Source organism: Globicephala melas, chromosome 16 (assembly GCF_963455315.2).
Source record: "Globicephala melas chromosome 16, mGloMel1.2, whole genome shotgun sequence".
In the NCBI taxonomy this organism is placed as follows: domain Eukaryota; kingdom Metazoa; phylum Chordata; class Mammalia; order Artiodactyla; family Delphinidae; genus Globicephala; species Globicephala melas.
In genome coordinates this window covers 36515568-36531981 of record NC_083329.1, presented here as the reverse complement: position 1 = coordinate 36531981, position 16414 = coordinate 36515568, and the positions used below count along the sequence as shown (strand labels likewise).

Sequence of the window (16414 nt, the reverse complement as noted above, 5' to 3'; positions counted from 1 at the left end):
GTACAGATTGGCCCTGTGATACAGTTCAACGCAGGCTGCCCCAAAATATGCCAATGGCATATTGATTATTTTGAATTTGTTGCTTGAGAAAACAGCCAGTGCAAGAAGAACACTCTGACCCTCCTCTGAAAGCAGGAAATAAATCTCCCACGTGAAAGGTACCCTCACTGTAGCAGGAGGTAGCGAGACATCCTTGTCGCCAGATAGGGAATTGAGGGCTGAGAAGGCTATGTAAACCAGGTCTGCTTAGATTCTCCACTAATTAGTCCCCAAGCCCAAGTTTCTTTGCCTTGTCAATTCCTCACAAATTTATTATTTCTTTGCCTAAAAGATATAAAAGCTGCTTGCTTTGGTCACTTCTTAGGCTGTATCTATGAGACCTCCATATGTATGAAATTAACTTAGATTTTCTCCTGTTCATTTGTCTTGTGTCAATTTAATTATTAGATCAGCCAGAGGAACCCCAAAGGGTAAGGCGAAATTTCCCCTCCCTGACACCCTGCATAGACACGAATGTGTTGTGTCCATCCAAAGGCCGGGGGACCAAAGCCTAGAGAGGGCTGGCTGTCCTCTCTCTCTACCTTCTGCCTTTTCCCCCCATCTCCTCAGAAAAGCCTCCATCTAGGATTGTCTCTACAAACTCTACAAACAACATGAGTTCAACTGTCCCATTAACTGAAGGGGGAGGAGAGTTTTTAGAAAAAGAAAGCAGAGAACAGGTCAAATCTAGAAGGAACATATCTAAAAGAAATGGGGTCAGGCAACCACAATACAAGAGTTTCAGGAGGCATGTGGAGAGATTTCACCTCCTTTCTGCCCCCCGCCCCGTAATCATAACACAGCATGTGAAGGATTAAAAAGTAGATTCTGTACAATATGCTAGAAACCAAAATAATACTTTTCTTTAAAACTTATATGGAAAAATGTCTTACCAGTAGGAATGGGGGAAGAGTAGGCAAAAGAGAAGGAGAGAAGAATGCTGGGTTGTCATTGTACATTATAATCATATGGAGAGAACTTCATTTTCTTAGCCACTATTGGGAAAATTTCTTTATAACATGAAGACTTGCTTTATTCAAAAATGCTTTGATGAGCACAGGTTCAAGATGATAGGAAAGCGGCTGGACAGAGGAATTATTTGGTGGTTAAGGACCTAGTGAAAGGTCTTAGGAAATAATAATGGAGGTTTTTTTCCCCCATTAGAAATATTGTATATTAGGTGATATAAAACGTCATTTAACCCTGAAAATCTTGAGGGAAACCACAAAAGTCATGGTACGCCTGGGGCAGTTGGGATTTTCTGGGTAAATATTGAATGGCCAGGGACAGACATCAAGGTTGGTGTGAATCAAAACAGTCAGCTGACCCAGCATGAGACCACCCGTCACCCTCTGGGTTGCAAAATGATTGCCTGTTGGAATTAATTTAAATTTACATGGTGGTTGTCAGGGGCTGGGGTGTGGGGGGGAATAGGAGAGATGTAGTTTAAGGGTATAAGCTTCCAACTGGTAGATAAATAAGACCTGGAGGTTTAATGCACAGTATAGTGAATATTTTTTGTTTTAAAAACAGCGTGGTGTGCACTTGAGATCATCAGTATACATAGTGTGAATGCCTGAAAAAGTCATCGATTTAATTAATAAATAACTTAGGTGCGATGGGACATAAAGGCGTGTTCTGTTTTTTCTGAAATTTTACTGTACCTTAAATCTTCCAGACTCAACTACTGATAAATACAATGTTACACTGAGCATGAACTGGCTCCATGTAACACGGACTGGTCTAACTTCATGACCACTGAATAGAACCACCATTTCTTCTACAGCTTTAAGAGTCCAGGGCTTCAGCTTACACCCTGACACCACCACCAAGCACCCCGTGTACATAAACACCCTGCCCCCATAGGGAAGCAGGTGGCCTGCTGCCCTTCTCTCTGCTAGATCTTGTTAACATCTTGTGCTTCCACCCACATTCTCTCTCCTCTTCTGATGTCCATTACGAGAAAGGAGGAGTATCTCCAATTCTGTGGTAGGCCCCATCCTGGAGGCAATCTAAACACACGTGGGAGAATTTTTTCTGTTAAGTGAAGAACAGAGAGAGACAGGAAGCCATGAAGTCTCTCTTGTTTCTCAAGAGGCCTCCGGTGGAAAATACAATTCATACCAGCCGCAAAGGTAAACTTATTCGATGGCACTGACTTGGACAAGTGTCCGTTGCAGGCGAAGATTTAGCTAACTTGGCCTGAGTAACTTATTATCGGATCTGGTGCCTGGGGAGAAAAACTGCGAGTGTTCTGAGTGGAGGGTAAGATGGGCAGGCATGCTGACCTTGAGAGAGGACCATCGGTGCCTGCAGAATGCTAAAGAAGGTGTACGTGACCTTGTCCTTGCATGTCATGCCACCAAAACCCTAGCTGGAACAGGAGCCCGAAACGAAAAAAGGTAGAAAGGGTAGGGAAGAGATGTATGTCACATTACACTTAATATTTATTCGAGGACTTAAAGCTAAGAGACATGATTCGAAAACAATCAAAACAATTATGTATGTAGCTCTTGTTTCCTGAAATCTCACTACCCAGAAATAACAAATGGAGCCACATTAATTGGAATGCCTTGTAATTCCCTGGCTCTTAACCTATCTCTCAGTGCATTTCCCTCCCCTCAGATACTCACCAGATAAATAACAAGCCCCCAACAGGTGTCTCCTAAGTGTGGATGAACAAGTCTGTCAGACTTATCTGATAACATCTGCTTCTTGCATGGCTCCAGCACCCACAATGTCCTCTGCCCACAAAACTGCTTCAATACAGCTCGTCATTCTCTGTATTTGATTGTCACCTGGGGAGTACTGATATCCCTGCCAAAGACATTCTCAAGTGTGTTGATGCCCATGAAGGCATGAGGAGAATTTCTCTCATCCTGCTTGGGTTCTAAGTGATACTAATTATTCCTCAGCCTCAGAGTCCTCAGCAAAAGATTCATCAGCCTCTGCCCCCAGCCCCCTTTTCCACAGAAACTTTCATCTTTCTTTCCACTTCATGTCAGCTGACTTGTACAATGTGTGTCCAGGGCGACTGGAAGCATGGACGTGTGAGAATCCTGAAGATAAACACAGATAGGGTCCCTACCATGTGCAGGGTCAACCCTGGATGCCAGTGTGGAAAATGTGGGTTCCAACTAGAGACCATGTACTCCTGTTCCCTCCCTTCCTCCACCATTTCCCCCATCAGCTCTTTTGGGGAGAAGTAACTTGCTTTGACTAATTACAAAATTTCCTTATGATTTACAGCATAGTTGCCTCCCAAGAAGGTAATCTATACCTTATTGGGAGGCCACAAAGAGGGAAACTGACTAAAATCTTCTCTGTAAAAATGGTACAGTGCCATTGGAAAAACAGTTTGGCAGCTCCTCAAATGGTTAGACACAGAAAATTACCACAGGACCCAGCCATTTTATTCCTAGGTATATACCCAAGAGAAATGGAAACGCACATTCACATAAATCTGTACATGAATGTTTATAGTAGTATTCACAGTAGCCGAAAGGTGGATCCACCCACTGATGAACTGATATATTAAATAAAGTATCTCCGTACAGTGGAATATTATTCAGCAATAAAAATAAAGTCCTTACTGATACATGCTACACCATGGATGAAATTTGAAAATATTATGCTAAATGAAAGAAGCCAGTCACAAAAGGTCACATATTGTATGATTCTATTTATACGAAATGTCCAAAGTAGGTGAATCTATAAGAGACAGAAAGTAGATTGGTGGTTGCCTAGGCCTGGGAGGGATGGAAGGACTGGAGGTGAGAGCAAAGGGGGGTAGGGCTTCTTTTTGGGGTAATGAGAATATTCTAAAATTGACTGTGGTGACGGTTGCACAGCTCTGTGAAATGCTGAAACTATTGAACTGTATAGTTTAAATGGGTGAATTGTACGGTATGTGGATTATATTTCAATATGGCTATTTAAAAAAAGAATGACTACTCTTGTTATAAATGTATATAAAGAAAGCAAGCTTTCCTTTCATCACCTTCTATTTTTAACCTCTAAGTTTGTTGGCACTGTGTTGTGCCCTTCTTATTACTAACATTTTAAGTACCATCATTACTTTTGCACCCAAGAGACATGCTGGAGAAATTCTATATTCTATTTTCTGAGTAGGGTGTGGGTATGAAAATCTGGTCCCACTTGTTTTATTTTTAAATACCCATTCTCAGGAACCATTCATCAGCAAATTGGCACAAAGGAAGAGTTTAAAAGCAGAAGAAAATGTGATTCACCATGTAAGTCTAAATGTACATGTGTACAAATTTAAGCACACTATGAATTTCTTCACACACAGAATGTTATTCAACTACCATAGGCAGCTGTTGCAAATACCATGCTAATTCATGAGTGCTGCGTAAGCCAGGAATTAGAACAAGAAAAGCAGCAAGAAATGGGCAGCTGGTGCAACTGTACTGGAAAATAACTTCATAATGTAAGATCGATTGCATTCAGGCTGAGAGGAAGGCTTTGGCCAGTTCAGTAACTTTGCCTTTTCTCTGATCTAATCACTTCCGATCATTTCCGCACTTCAAAGCAGTGTCTATCCCTAAAATCAGCACCCTCACCACACAGACATTTTTATGACACAATTTCATTTCTCTTTGAGCAAAGAAGGCAAGAGATAGAGACACATTTTCCCTGGGCTGGATGTTTAAGGTTTCAGGTCTCGCTATGCCAGGATTAAGCACCAGCTTCTCAGTAACAGAGATGCCATGTGTTCCTTAAAAAATTTACATTTTGTGTGTCTGTGGCATGTGGGACGTTTAAGGTTTCAAGTCTCGCTATGCCAGGATTAAGCACTGGATTCTCAGTAACAGAGATGCCATGTGTTCCTTCACAAATTTACATCTTGTGTGTCTGTGGTATGTGGGCCAAAAGCAGGGGCCCCTCTTACCTGGGTGACACTATAAAAGATATAAAGGGATGTCACTTTATCACTACCAGGATAACAAATAGTTAAGTCAGACAACCAACAGAATTATAGACTTTCCCAGTTGCAGGTTACTTTGGCTGGACATAACACAGTCTCTGAACTCGAAGTATCTTATGGTGCTCCCATTGTTGGGAAAAGACAAACAGGTGTCAGTTTTGTTACACAAGCATCTCTCTCTCTCACCTTCTGCAGCTTCAGAATGGAGGGAGCCTTTCTCCTACGCAACTGACGATTCTTGCATCTTCAAATCAGCCATGAGAACTATATTCCCTATATTTTCACGGATATTTACATCATAGAAAATTTTATTTAAAAAAATCTCTCAGGGTATTATCACTCCTTCAGAACTTAAAGCATAAATATGTAAATTTATCAGCTAGGCAGCTTGCCAACAATATTATATGTGTTACTATTTCCCATTTTATAGCTGGAAGAACTGAACGATTGCCTTAGACCTCAGAGATTGAAAGTGCTCAGGGTTTACCCCAGGGCTTGGCTTCTTACATTTAGCATGGGGGAAAAAAAATCAGGCTCAGTGATTTGACTCATGGATAATCCCAGAGCTAGTAAATAACACAGAGAATTAAATCCAGGTCTCAAGGTGCAAATTGTCTCCCACAAGTAAATTGACTTGACGAAGTTACTTTTTACAACATATTTCTGGAGCAGTCTTTCACAATATGTGCTCCCAGAAACCCCTACACCAGAATCTCCTACAGACTTCCTTAAAAAAGCAATTTCCTGGGACCCACCCTAGAGTTAGGGTCAGATTCCTGGGAGTGCGATTTTTTTTTTTTTTTTTGCTGTGCCCCGAGGCTTGTGGGATCTTAGTTCCCCCACCAGGGATGGAACCCACGCCCCCTGCAGTGGAAGCACAGAGTCTTAACCACTGGACCGCCAGGGAAGTCCCCAGTCATGATTTTTAAACGATTTACTTCTACTGAGTCATGACAGATTCTTAAGTTTCTTTTTCCTCCTCTTGATTTTAAATCAGTTTCACTTTCCAAATCCTCTTCGGTTTCATAAAGGCAGTCACTCAGAGATTGGGAGAAAATATCAGCTGATGCATTCTCCCTACCCCACATCCCTCTTTTATAGCCCCCTCAGTATTTACTTGAGGCAGACGTGAAAGATTTCTGAAGAGCAAATCAGCTTGGACCCCAGCTTTTCAGAACAGCAGAGAACAGATCACCATCATGAGGTCAGTGAGATACCTTGCAAGCACCCTCGATCTTGAAACCAAATTGTAAGCTGAGCTTCTTGGGTGCAGGCAAGTTCCAGAGTTGTCCTGTTGCTTGTGGACTAAACATGCCTTTACCAATATGGGTACTTTTTATTTCTGTGACTTTTTCTGGTGTGTGCACTCCGGCTCCCTAAGCTTCACGGGTGGAGCTGGGAGCCAGGAGCCGGATGTGAGGGAGGCTTGGCAGGAGTGGTTAGATCCAATCAGCTACAAAGTTTGCTGGTTCAAAGTCAGATCTAAGCAAATTACTCTTTTGAGGTTTTTTCTGTTGTTTTCTTGGAAAGAACTAAGAGGCTTTCTTCTTGTCATTTTAAAAGGAAGCATTTCTTTTCAGCAGATGTTATTAAAGATGAAATTGGTAGTAAAAAGGCAACTCATGTTGGTAATTTTGCCCTGAAAGTTTGATCACTTCAAGGTGAGAAGTGGAAAAAACAATCCTTACAGATGGACATTTTTCCCATTTCTTATAGGAAAACAAACTGGAAGCTGGGAGTTTATTTTTATTGCTGTAATGAGAACTTGTGAGCAGCAGAAAATAATTTCTCTTCAAAACATAATGACCTAATCTCTTTCCTAATACTGATCTAATTTCTAATGAAGGAAAGCAGAGCAACGGTTGCCTGGGGTTGGTGGAGGGTGAGACTGGGCTTGACGAGGAGGGTACACAGGGGATGATGCAAATAGTCTATAGAGAGATAGTGGTGGTGGTTACATGGGTATATATGTTTGTCAAAATTCATCAAACTACACTTTAAATGGGTTCATTTTATTAAATGTAAAGCATAATCTTAGTAAATTTGATTTTCAAAAATTCATATAGACCTGCTTGAGTTCTAACATCAGTTAGAGCCTCAGGAAAAAAACAGCTGAGAGAAAAGGAAAACTTTCCCATCAAACACCTGGGAAGGGATCGAGGGGTTGACTGGCTGGGGAGGGAGCACCCTAGTGACCATTCAGGGAATGAGGACAGGGCGACCCAAGGGCTCCCAAATGCTCTGCAGGCTTGTATCTGGGGATGGGGTGGATATGAGGAATTCACTGCTAAATGCCTCAGGTCACTTCCCCTATGTGATGGGCTCCCAGGCATGAGTGATGTGAATCATGTCTGCATGAGTGAGTTGACCAGAAAAACCTAGCCCTGCCCAGTGCCTTGGTAGCCAGTCTGCCTAAGAAGTTTGGCAGTGATCTGTGCTTGGGTGTGTCCAGAGCCACGGACCTGAGCAATTCTGAGGGAGGCTCTCTGGACTATGCTGGACTGAGGCCCACGTCAAGGTGCCCTGTTCCCAGAGGCTGTAGGGACAGGGGCAAGTTAGGCTGTTCCTTCTCGGCTGTGCTAAAAATTTCCAAACGGGGAAGCCACCTGGGGAAACACCTCATACCTGCTGGCTGGCTAATGAGTGCCCTCCTCTGCCCCATCCACTGAGGAAATCTGTTGGCCCCTTTGCACACTCAGAATTCACTTAAAATGATAACACTGATATGCCAGTTACCATGGCAGTAACAGTTTCCTTGTAGTTGGAAGTGCACTCTGTCCAGGGCTCTACACGCATTATCTATCATCATCCTCCCAGTAGCCCTAGGAAGGGAACGCTATTATTTTTTATTAGCTTCACTTTCTAGATGAGAAAAATGGGCCTCAGAGGGCAAATTACTTGGCCAAGAAGTCATATAGAGAGTGTGTCAGAGCAGGGTCGTTACTAAGGTGCCAAACTCCAGGGCTGGGCTTCTTCTGGGTACAAAGGCCAAACGGGTGAAATGTATTAATGCTTTTAATTATGCTCACATTAGAGAGGAGGGGCAGGGACTGGGAGGTCTGGACCCTCGGGTCCCTATTTGGAGAGGGAAGATCAGTCCTTAGAGTGCCCAGAGCCACACCTGAGATGAAGGTAAAAGTGCATCTCCCTACAGCACAGTTTCCTATCATTTGGATGGAAGAAAAAAGGAAATTTATTCCAGGCCATTTTAGAAGTGAGGAAATGAGGCTGTGATGTGATTCAAGAAATACCCCAGGGCTGGTCAAAGAGAAAACCGAAGTCCAGGCTTTCTGTGGTTATTTTCCTTTCTTCTAGATGTCTGACTCACTGTTTGATACTTACATGATCTCCTACAAGTAAATGGGAAACTGCTTTTCAAAATACCTCTAGGGACTTCCCTGGCAGTCCAGTGGTTAATACTCTTCACTTCCATTGCAGCGGGCATGAGTCCAATCCCCTGGTGGGGGAACTAAGATCCCGCATACTGTACTGCCAAAAAAAACAAAACAAAACAGAAAACAAAATACCTCCAGGACTATGCTTCTCAAATCACAATACAGGGACTTCTGCAACAGAATTTCCAGGGTGCTTGTTAAAATGCAGAGTCCGGAGCCCAAGCCCGCCCCTAGGTTGCATCTGAATCTCTGGGAGGAGGGCCTATAATGTGCATGGCATCGACAATGCCTTCTTTCAAATTCTCAAGCACAGTTGCAGAATCTGTGTAGAATGGTACTCCCAGTGGAGAATTGAGCTCAGCTCTGCATGTTCAGTTGCAGTTTCTCCTCAGCAGGAATCTTGATAGCATTCCCTCAGTTTTGTTTTCCTTTTCTATTTTATAAAAGCACAGACCTAACAGCTAGCATCCTGAGTGGAAACCTCCTCTGCATTTGCTTGCAACCCACAGCAGAAAATAAAATCTGCCTGAACCCCAGCTTTTCAGAATTGCAGGGAAACAGCCATCATGAGGTCAATGTTCCCTGGTTCTCTGATAGGAAGTTGAGAATCTCTCCCAAATCTTGTTCTTGAGTGCAACTTCCTGAATTATGCTGAGTCAGTTTTTGCTAGTAGATTAAATATGCATTTCACTAATCATCTATCTGACCTATGTTACCAATTCATGCACTTTTATTTCTGTGGCTCTTCCCGATTTACAGAGTCAGGCGCTGAGGGAGGTGCTCCCAGCAGAGCTGGCAGCTGGCAGCTGGGAAGGGATGTTGAGAGAGCCTAGGAGGGCATGCTCAGATCCCTTCAGGCAAAATCTGGTCAATGAGAGCTGGGGCCTGGAGGAAAGTTGCTGCAGGTCCCGGTCCCCCTTTTGTTTCTTATATTTGAAGGGACAAAATCAGAGCTTTGTGTGTTTTGTTATGGTTGCTGTGGTTATTTTAAAAGCACGCTTACTTCTCAGCAAACGTGCTAAGGATTAGTTCAGCACTATGAAACTTCATAATGAAGTCGCTTTTGCCTTGAAATATGCTCTGACAGGACTGGGGGATATGTCTACGTGAACCGTCTTCTTACCGACCTGCTAGACTTCCCGTGTGAACTATAAACAGGGAGTAAGTGTCACAGAGTCTCTCAAACTGCGTGGCATATTCCCTGTACCACACCCGACCTGAGTGCTCTATTAGAACGCAAATTACTAGGCCCTGCATATTTGGCTCTCATGTTTCACTCAGAACCCTTCCTGGGAAGTGAGAAAACCAAAACATGTTTATGTGTTGGGAATATGGAAAAGATGAGTTAGGAATCTACACTTCTGTGAACCCTCTCTCCACATTTCTTCTGACAGCATTAGTGGTGTACTACAATGCTGAGAGGGGGCAGAAGGAAAGAAGGGGTTTGCAGTGTTGAGGGTGATGCTGAAATCATTTTAACATTAGCAGAATTAATTTCTTTCCAGCTGCCTTTTAGACTTCACATTACCTGCCTGTTGGCACCATGAAGTAATTAGCATTTCCTCAGGGTTTTTACACCAACGTGCTTTTTGTCCTAATGACGTGACCATAGAATCCTGGGAGGCAACAGATAAAGAAGGCAAGGACACGGGGGACGGATAATATTTGAGTATTCAAAGTACTGGCTTCATTTCCATTAGATTGAATCCTCCTAAAAAATACAAATACAGTGATGAATCAAATGGAAATCTCATGGAACATAGCCTGGGTCAATTGAGATGTCACTTTACATGGGAGTTGCTAATTGAAGACACAAATATCTGATTTAGAAAACAGGGTTCAGATGTGATTTGAGTTCCCAGATTTGCTGGTTAGTGAGCCAAGTCTATAACCTCAAAATAAATTCAAACTTTAAAATTTACATTTGTCCAGCTACTGGCAATCATGAGAGACCTATGTGCTCCAAACACTTGGCTGGACATTTATTCACACCTAAGCAAAGTTAAAATGTACTGTGGAAAGGCAAAGTAAGGGAAAAACCTGTTTAGGATGTGCAAGCTAAAAATGACACAAATACCTTCATGTATCTTTTAAGTGTTTGCTTTGTGGTATGTGATATAATCTTCTCCTTTCTCTCCCTAAAATATTTTCTCCAAAAACATTCAATAAAGTTAACAACTCAATAAGCTAATAAAGTTTCTGCATGTATTTTACTGGTGAGATTTTTAAAAGATTGTATGCTTTTTGTATATTCTTTGTTTGGGTGGAAGTAGAAAAACACAGAGGCAACTTACATAGCAGTAGAAGACCTGAGGCAAGGAAGCCATGGGAATATAAACCCTACCAAGAATTTTTTTAAATATTGGGAGTGGGGGTGGATTTACTTCTACAGGCCATGGAATTAAAAGGTTGACTTATGCTACCTGATCCCTGAGAGCTGGAATTGACCAATGGCAGAGGGTAAGGGAGTTTTGAGTGGGGTCATTCAGATGATACCTGGGGAACACACAAGTAACACCCATTTCAACTTTGATACTAAACTAAGAGCAGATTTATTAGATTTAACCAGAAGAAAACTACTAGAGCAGGAATATCGTCTTTTCCTTGTAAACAAGGTCTGACTAAAGTTACAACAATATGCATGCTGAAATGTTTTATCAATTAATTGCACTGATTACCTTCTTACACAACAAAAAAATAAGATAAATTCATGGGTGGATAGAGAAATTGATGGCTGAATAGATATGTAATAAAGCAAATATGGTAAAATGTTAACTGTAGAATCTAGGTGGTGAGTGTATTAGTGTTTGTTGGAAAATTCTCTGAACTCTATGTTTAACAATGTTCATAATAAAATGTTAGGATAAAAAAGTAAAAAAAAAGAAGTATTCTAGAAGTAAATCAAAATGAGGCAAATGAACCAAAATATATGTGAGATAAAGGATAAAACCACACAGAGAAGTATTCCAAGTGGTTTTTTTAATACATTGTAATTCGACTCTACATCTTTAGAAGGTTATATCTTACGATGAAAGAACAGCAAAAAACAAAAACAAAAACAAAACCGCTAAACTCTACTCAGCAATCATTTTGAAGGTGTTCTGAGTTTGTTATTCTGAGACTGTTGTCAGTGTATTGTGGAATAGATCATATGTACGCTGGTATCACATAGAAAAGAGATATTCAATTTGGGAGGAAAAAATACACAGATGTAGGATCAATTAGGTTAAGTAAAAATCCTGTAAATTTGAATTTGTAAGATGGGAGTTCCCTTGTATGTTATTTGTTGTTTTTCCCTTGTTGCTTTCAATAATTTTTCTTTGTCTTTAATTTTTGTCAATTTGATTACTATGTGTCTCAGAGTGTTTCTCCTTGGGTTTATCCTGCCTGGGACTCTCTGTGCTTCCTGGACTTGGGTGGCTGTTTCCTTTCCCATGTTAGGGAAGTTTCTGACTATAATCTCTTCAAATATTTTCTTGGGTCGTTTCTCTCTGTCTTCTCCTTCTGCAACCCCTATAATGTGAATGTTGGTGCATTTAATGTTGTCCCAGACGTCTCTTAGGCTGTCTTCATTTCTTTTCATTCTTTTTTCTTTATTCTGTTCCATGGCAGTGAATTCCACCAACCTGTCTTCTAGGTCACTTATCCGTTCTTCTGCCTCAGTTATTCTGCTACTGATTCCTTCTAGTATATTTTTCATTTCAGTTATTGTATTGTTCGTCTCTGTTTGTTTGTTCTTTAATTCTTCTAGTGGTTGGTTAATTCGTCTAGGTCTTTGTTAAACATTTGTTGCATCTTCTCGATCTTTGCCTCCATTCTTTTTCCAAGGTCCTGGATCACCTTCACTATCATTATTCTGAATTCTTTTTCTGGAAAGTTGCCTATCTCCACTTCATTTAGTTGTTTTTCTGGGATTTTATCTTGTTCCTTCATCTGGTACATAGTCCTCTGCCTTTCATTTTGTCTATCTTTCTGTGAATGTGGTTTTCCTTTCACAGGTTGCAGGATTGTAGTTCTTCTTGCTTCTGCTGACTGTCCTCTGGTGGATGAGGCTATCTAAGAGGCTTGTGCAAGTTTCCTGATGGGAGGGACTGGTGGGGGGTAGAGCTGGGTGTTGCTCTGGTGGGCAGAGCTCAGTAAAACTTTAATCTACTTGTCTGCTGATGAATGGGGCTGAGTTCCCTCCCAGTTGGTTGTTTGGCCTGAGGTGACCCAGCACGGGAGCCTACCGGCTGTTTGGTGGGGCTAATGGCAGACTCTGGGAGGGCTCACGCCAAGGAGTACTTCCCAGAACTTCTGCTGTCCGTGTTCTTGTCCCTGCGGTGAGCCACAGCTGTCCCTGGGCTCTTCAGGAGACCCTCCAACACTAGCAGGTAGGTCTGGTTCAGTCTCCTATGGGGTCACTGCTCCTTCCCCTGGGTCCTGATGCACACACTACTTTGTGTGTGCCCTCCAAGAGTGGAGTCTCTGTTTCCCCCAGTCCTGTCAAGGTCCTGCAATCAAATCCCGCTAGCTTTCAAAGTCTGATTCTCTGGGAATTCCTCCTCCCTTGTCGGACCCCCAGGTTGGGAAGCCTGACGTGAGGCTCAGAACCTTCACTCCAGTGGGTGGACTTCGGTGGTATAATTGTTCTCCAGATTCTGAGTCACCCACCCAGCGGTTATGGGATTTTACTTTATTGTGATTGTGGCCCTCCTACCGTCTCACTGTGGCTTCCCCTTTGTCTTTGGGTGTGGGGTGTCTTTTTTGGTGAGTTCCAGTGTCCTCCTGTCGATGATTGTTCAGCAGTTAGTTGTGATTCCGGTGCTCTTGCAAGAGGGAGTGAGCGCATGTCCTTCTACTCTGCCATCTTGAACCAGTCTCCTAGGAAACTCTTACATAGCATGAAATCTGTATGCTCTAAGTGCTTTCCATAGATAGGCTTATTAATTCTCACCAAATCCTGTGTGATAAGTCTATTATTTTCCCCACTTTACAAAAGAGACTCTGAAGCACAGAGAGGCTGCATGGGTAGAAAGTGCTGGGGCCAGTGTATGAAGCCAAGCAAACTGCATTTAAAGGCCACAGGGATCTTAGAAATACAGGAACTCAAAGGAAGATCAAAGCAGGCGTGCCCTTTTCAAGGCTAAGCTCTAAATACGCAGTGTTTTGTCTAGCTTATTTCTATTGGCTGTTTGTCACCTAACAAAGAAAATCTGCTTTTGTTTTTATAGTACTAATGCTGATGAAGATCAGATCAAGGATAAACTGGAACAGTTGAGATGTCACTTTACATGGGAGTTGGTCATTGACGACACTGAAATACCTGAATTAGAAAACAGGGTCTTGGAGGAGATTGAGTTCCTAGACAACACATACAAAGTGGGAATATACAACTTACTGGCCTATGTGAAACACCTGAGAGGCCAGAATGAGGAAGCCTTGAAGAGTTTGAAAGAAGCTGAAGACTTAACCCAGCAAGAACATGCCAACCACTCAGACATGAGAAGTCTGGTTACCTGGGGCGACTATGCCTGGCTGCATTACCACATGGGCCGACATGCAGAAGCCCAGATTTACCTGGACAAGGTGAAGAACACTCGCAGGAAGCTTGCAAATTCCTCCAGCTATAGAATGGAGTGTCCTTATATGGACTGTGAGGAAGGATGGGCCTTGCTGAAATGTGGAGGAAAGAATTATGAACGGGCCAAGGTCTGCTTTGAAAAGGCTCTGGAAGTGGACCCTGAAAACCCTGAATTCAGCGCTGGGTATGCAATCACCGTCTATCGCCTGGAGAGCTTTAACAAAGCAGCAAAGCGTACTGGGGAATTTTGTCTGAATACCCTACAACAGGCTGTCAGGCTAAACCCAAAAGATGCATATCTTAAGGCTCTCCTTGCCCTGGAGCTTCAAGGTGCAGGACGAGAAGCTGAAGGAGAAAAATACATTAAAGAAGCACTGACCAACGGGTCCTCAAAGATCTATGTCTTCCGATATACTGCCACGTTTTACCGAAGAAAAGGCTCTCTGGATGAAGCTCTTCAGTTCTTAAAACTGGCCTTGAAAGCAACACCCTCCTCTGTCACGCTGCATCACCAGATGGGGCTTTGCTACAAGTCACAAATTATCCAAATAAAGAGAGCTACAAACTGGCAGCCTAAAGGACAGGATAAAGAAAACATCAACAGAATAATACAATCAGCCATATCTCATTTTGCATTTGCTGTGCAACAAAAGCCCACATTTGAGTTTGCTTACATAGACCTGGCAGAAATGTACACAGAAGCAGGTGACCACAAAAAAGCTGAAGATGCTTATCAACAGGTGTTACGCATGGAATCACTCAACCAATATATGCTGCAACAGGTACATTTCCACTATGGCCAATTTCTGGAATTTCACAAAAAATCTGAAGTTGATGCAATCAGCCATTATTTAAAAGCAGTAAAAGTAGAAATGGCATCATTAGCAAGGAATAAAAGTATCAGTTCTTTGAAGAAATTTGCTTTAAAGAAACTTCAGAGAGATGCATCCGATATAGAAAGCTTGTGCATCCTTGGGTTCACCCACAAAGTACGAGGAGAAATGAATGAAGCCCTGGAGTACTACGAGCAGGCCCTGAGGCTGGATCCTGTCTTGGAGAACTCTGTGTTTGTGACCTGTACGCACTGAAATATGGACCACTCTTACATATCATTTGATTTTACATCAACATATACTAATCATCTTTTCTGCTTGCTGCTTTCAGAAACATGTAATTCACTGCAATGATGTAATCTTTGAACAGTTACTCAAACCTGATAAAACATTGGTTGTATTGGGAAAATAGTGAAACAGACTATACAGGTCTCTGTGTGTGAAAGAGAGAGAGGAAGAGAGAGAAGAACCATTTCTCTGTGAATGTTATATAGTAGAAAAAAAAAGTTTGTTGAGTAGATTTGTAGCAAGTAAAACACTGGCCTTGACATAGAACCAACCTAAATGTCCATCGACAGATGAATGGATAAAGAAGATGTGGCACATATAAACAATGGAATATTACTCAGCCATAAAAAGAAATGAAATTGTGTTATCTGTAGTGAGGTGGATGGACCTAGAGTCTGTCATATAGAGTGAAGTAAGTATGAAAGAGAAAAACAAATACTGTATTCTAACTATATATGGACTCTAAAACAAAAAAATGATACTGATGAACCTAGTTGCAGGGCAGGAATAAAGATGTAGACATAGAGAATGGACTTGAGGACACGGGGTGGGAGGGGGAAGCTGGGGCGAAGTGAGAGTAGCATCGACATATATACACCACTGATTGTAAAATAGCTAGTGGGAAGCAGCTGCAGAGAACAGGAAGATCAGCTCGGTGCTTTGTGATGACCTAGAGGGGTGGGATACAGAGGATGGGAGGGAGGCTCAAGAGGGAGGGGATATGGGGACATGTGTATGCATATGGCTGATTCACTTTGGTGTACAACAGAAACTAACACAGTATTGTGAAGCAATTATACTCCAATAAAGATCTATTAAAAAAAAACCCACTGGACTTACGTAAAATAAAATGTTCAATTTATTCATTTTATCAATAAATAGTTTTCAGTGCTAGATACCAAAAATACTATGGTGATGTAGGGGAGGGAAAATTATTTTTCCTGTACCCATCTTAGGTTCATTGGCTTGGGCCTTAAATTAAACTGAAAAAAGACAGATTAACAAGAGAAAAACAAACAAGTTTATTAACACATGCATTGGGCATATCCAGGGGAGTACCCAGTGATGAGTAATTCAAAGGGGTGGGTTTACATAGCATCCTAACAAACAAACAATACATTTTTAGCGAAGTGATAAGGCAAAGGCAAAGAACTTTAGTTTCTAAGTGGCAAATTATAGGAAGGCAAATATATGAGGGAAACTAATGGAAGATAATAGCCTGCTTATAAGGTTTGTTATGTATATTTTTCTGTTTGTGTCTCTGGGTTGATTAGGGACTAGAGTTGTCTCAGGTGATCAACTTCTCTCCTTCCCGGTAGAGGAGGAGAGACATTTTTTTCAGGAAGAC

The 16414-nt window shown here is 41.9% G+C and overlaps 2 protein-coding genes across 2 annotated transcripts in view; one reads left to right on the top strand and one right to left on the bottom strand.

Moving 5' to 3' along the window:
• Nucleotides 1-16414, bottom strand: part of LIPA (lipase A, lysosomal acid type) — an 87783-nt gene that overhangs the window by 65799 nt on the left and 5570 nt on the right. The gene's annotated exons all lie outside the window — the stretch shown is intronic.
• Nucleotides 6070-15679, top strand: LOC115857757 (interferon-induced protein with tetratricopeptide repeats 1-like). The gene is made up of 2 exons (XM_030865032.2): nucleotides 6070-6191; nucleotides 13596-15679. The coding sequence occupies exons 1-2, from the start codon at nucleotides 6187-6189 to the stop codon at nucleotides 15031-15033; spliced, it is 1443 nt and encodes a 480-aa protein (XP_030720892.1). The 5' UTR covers nucleotides 6070-6186; the 3' UTR covers nucleotides 15034-15679.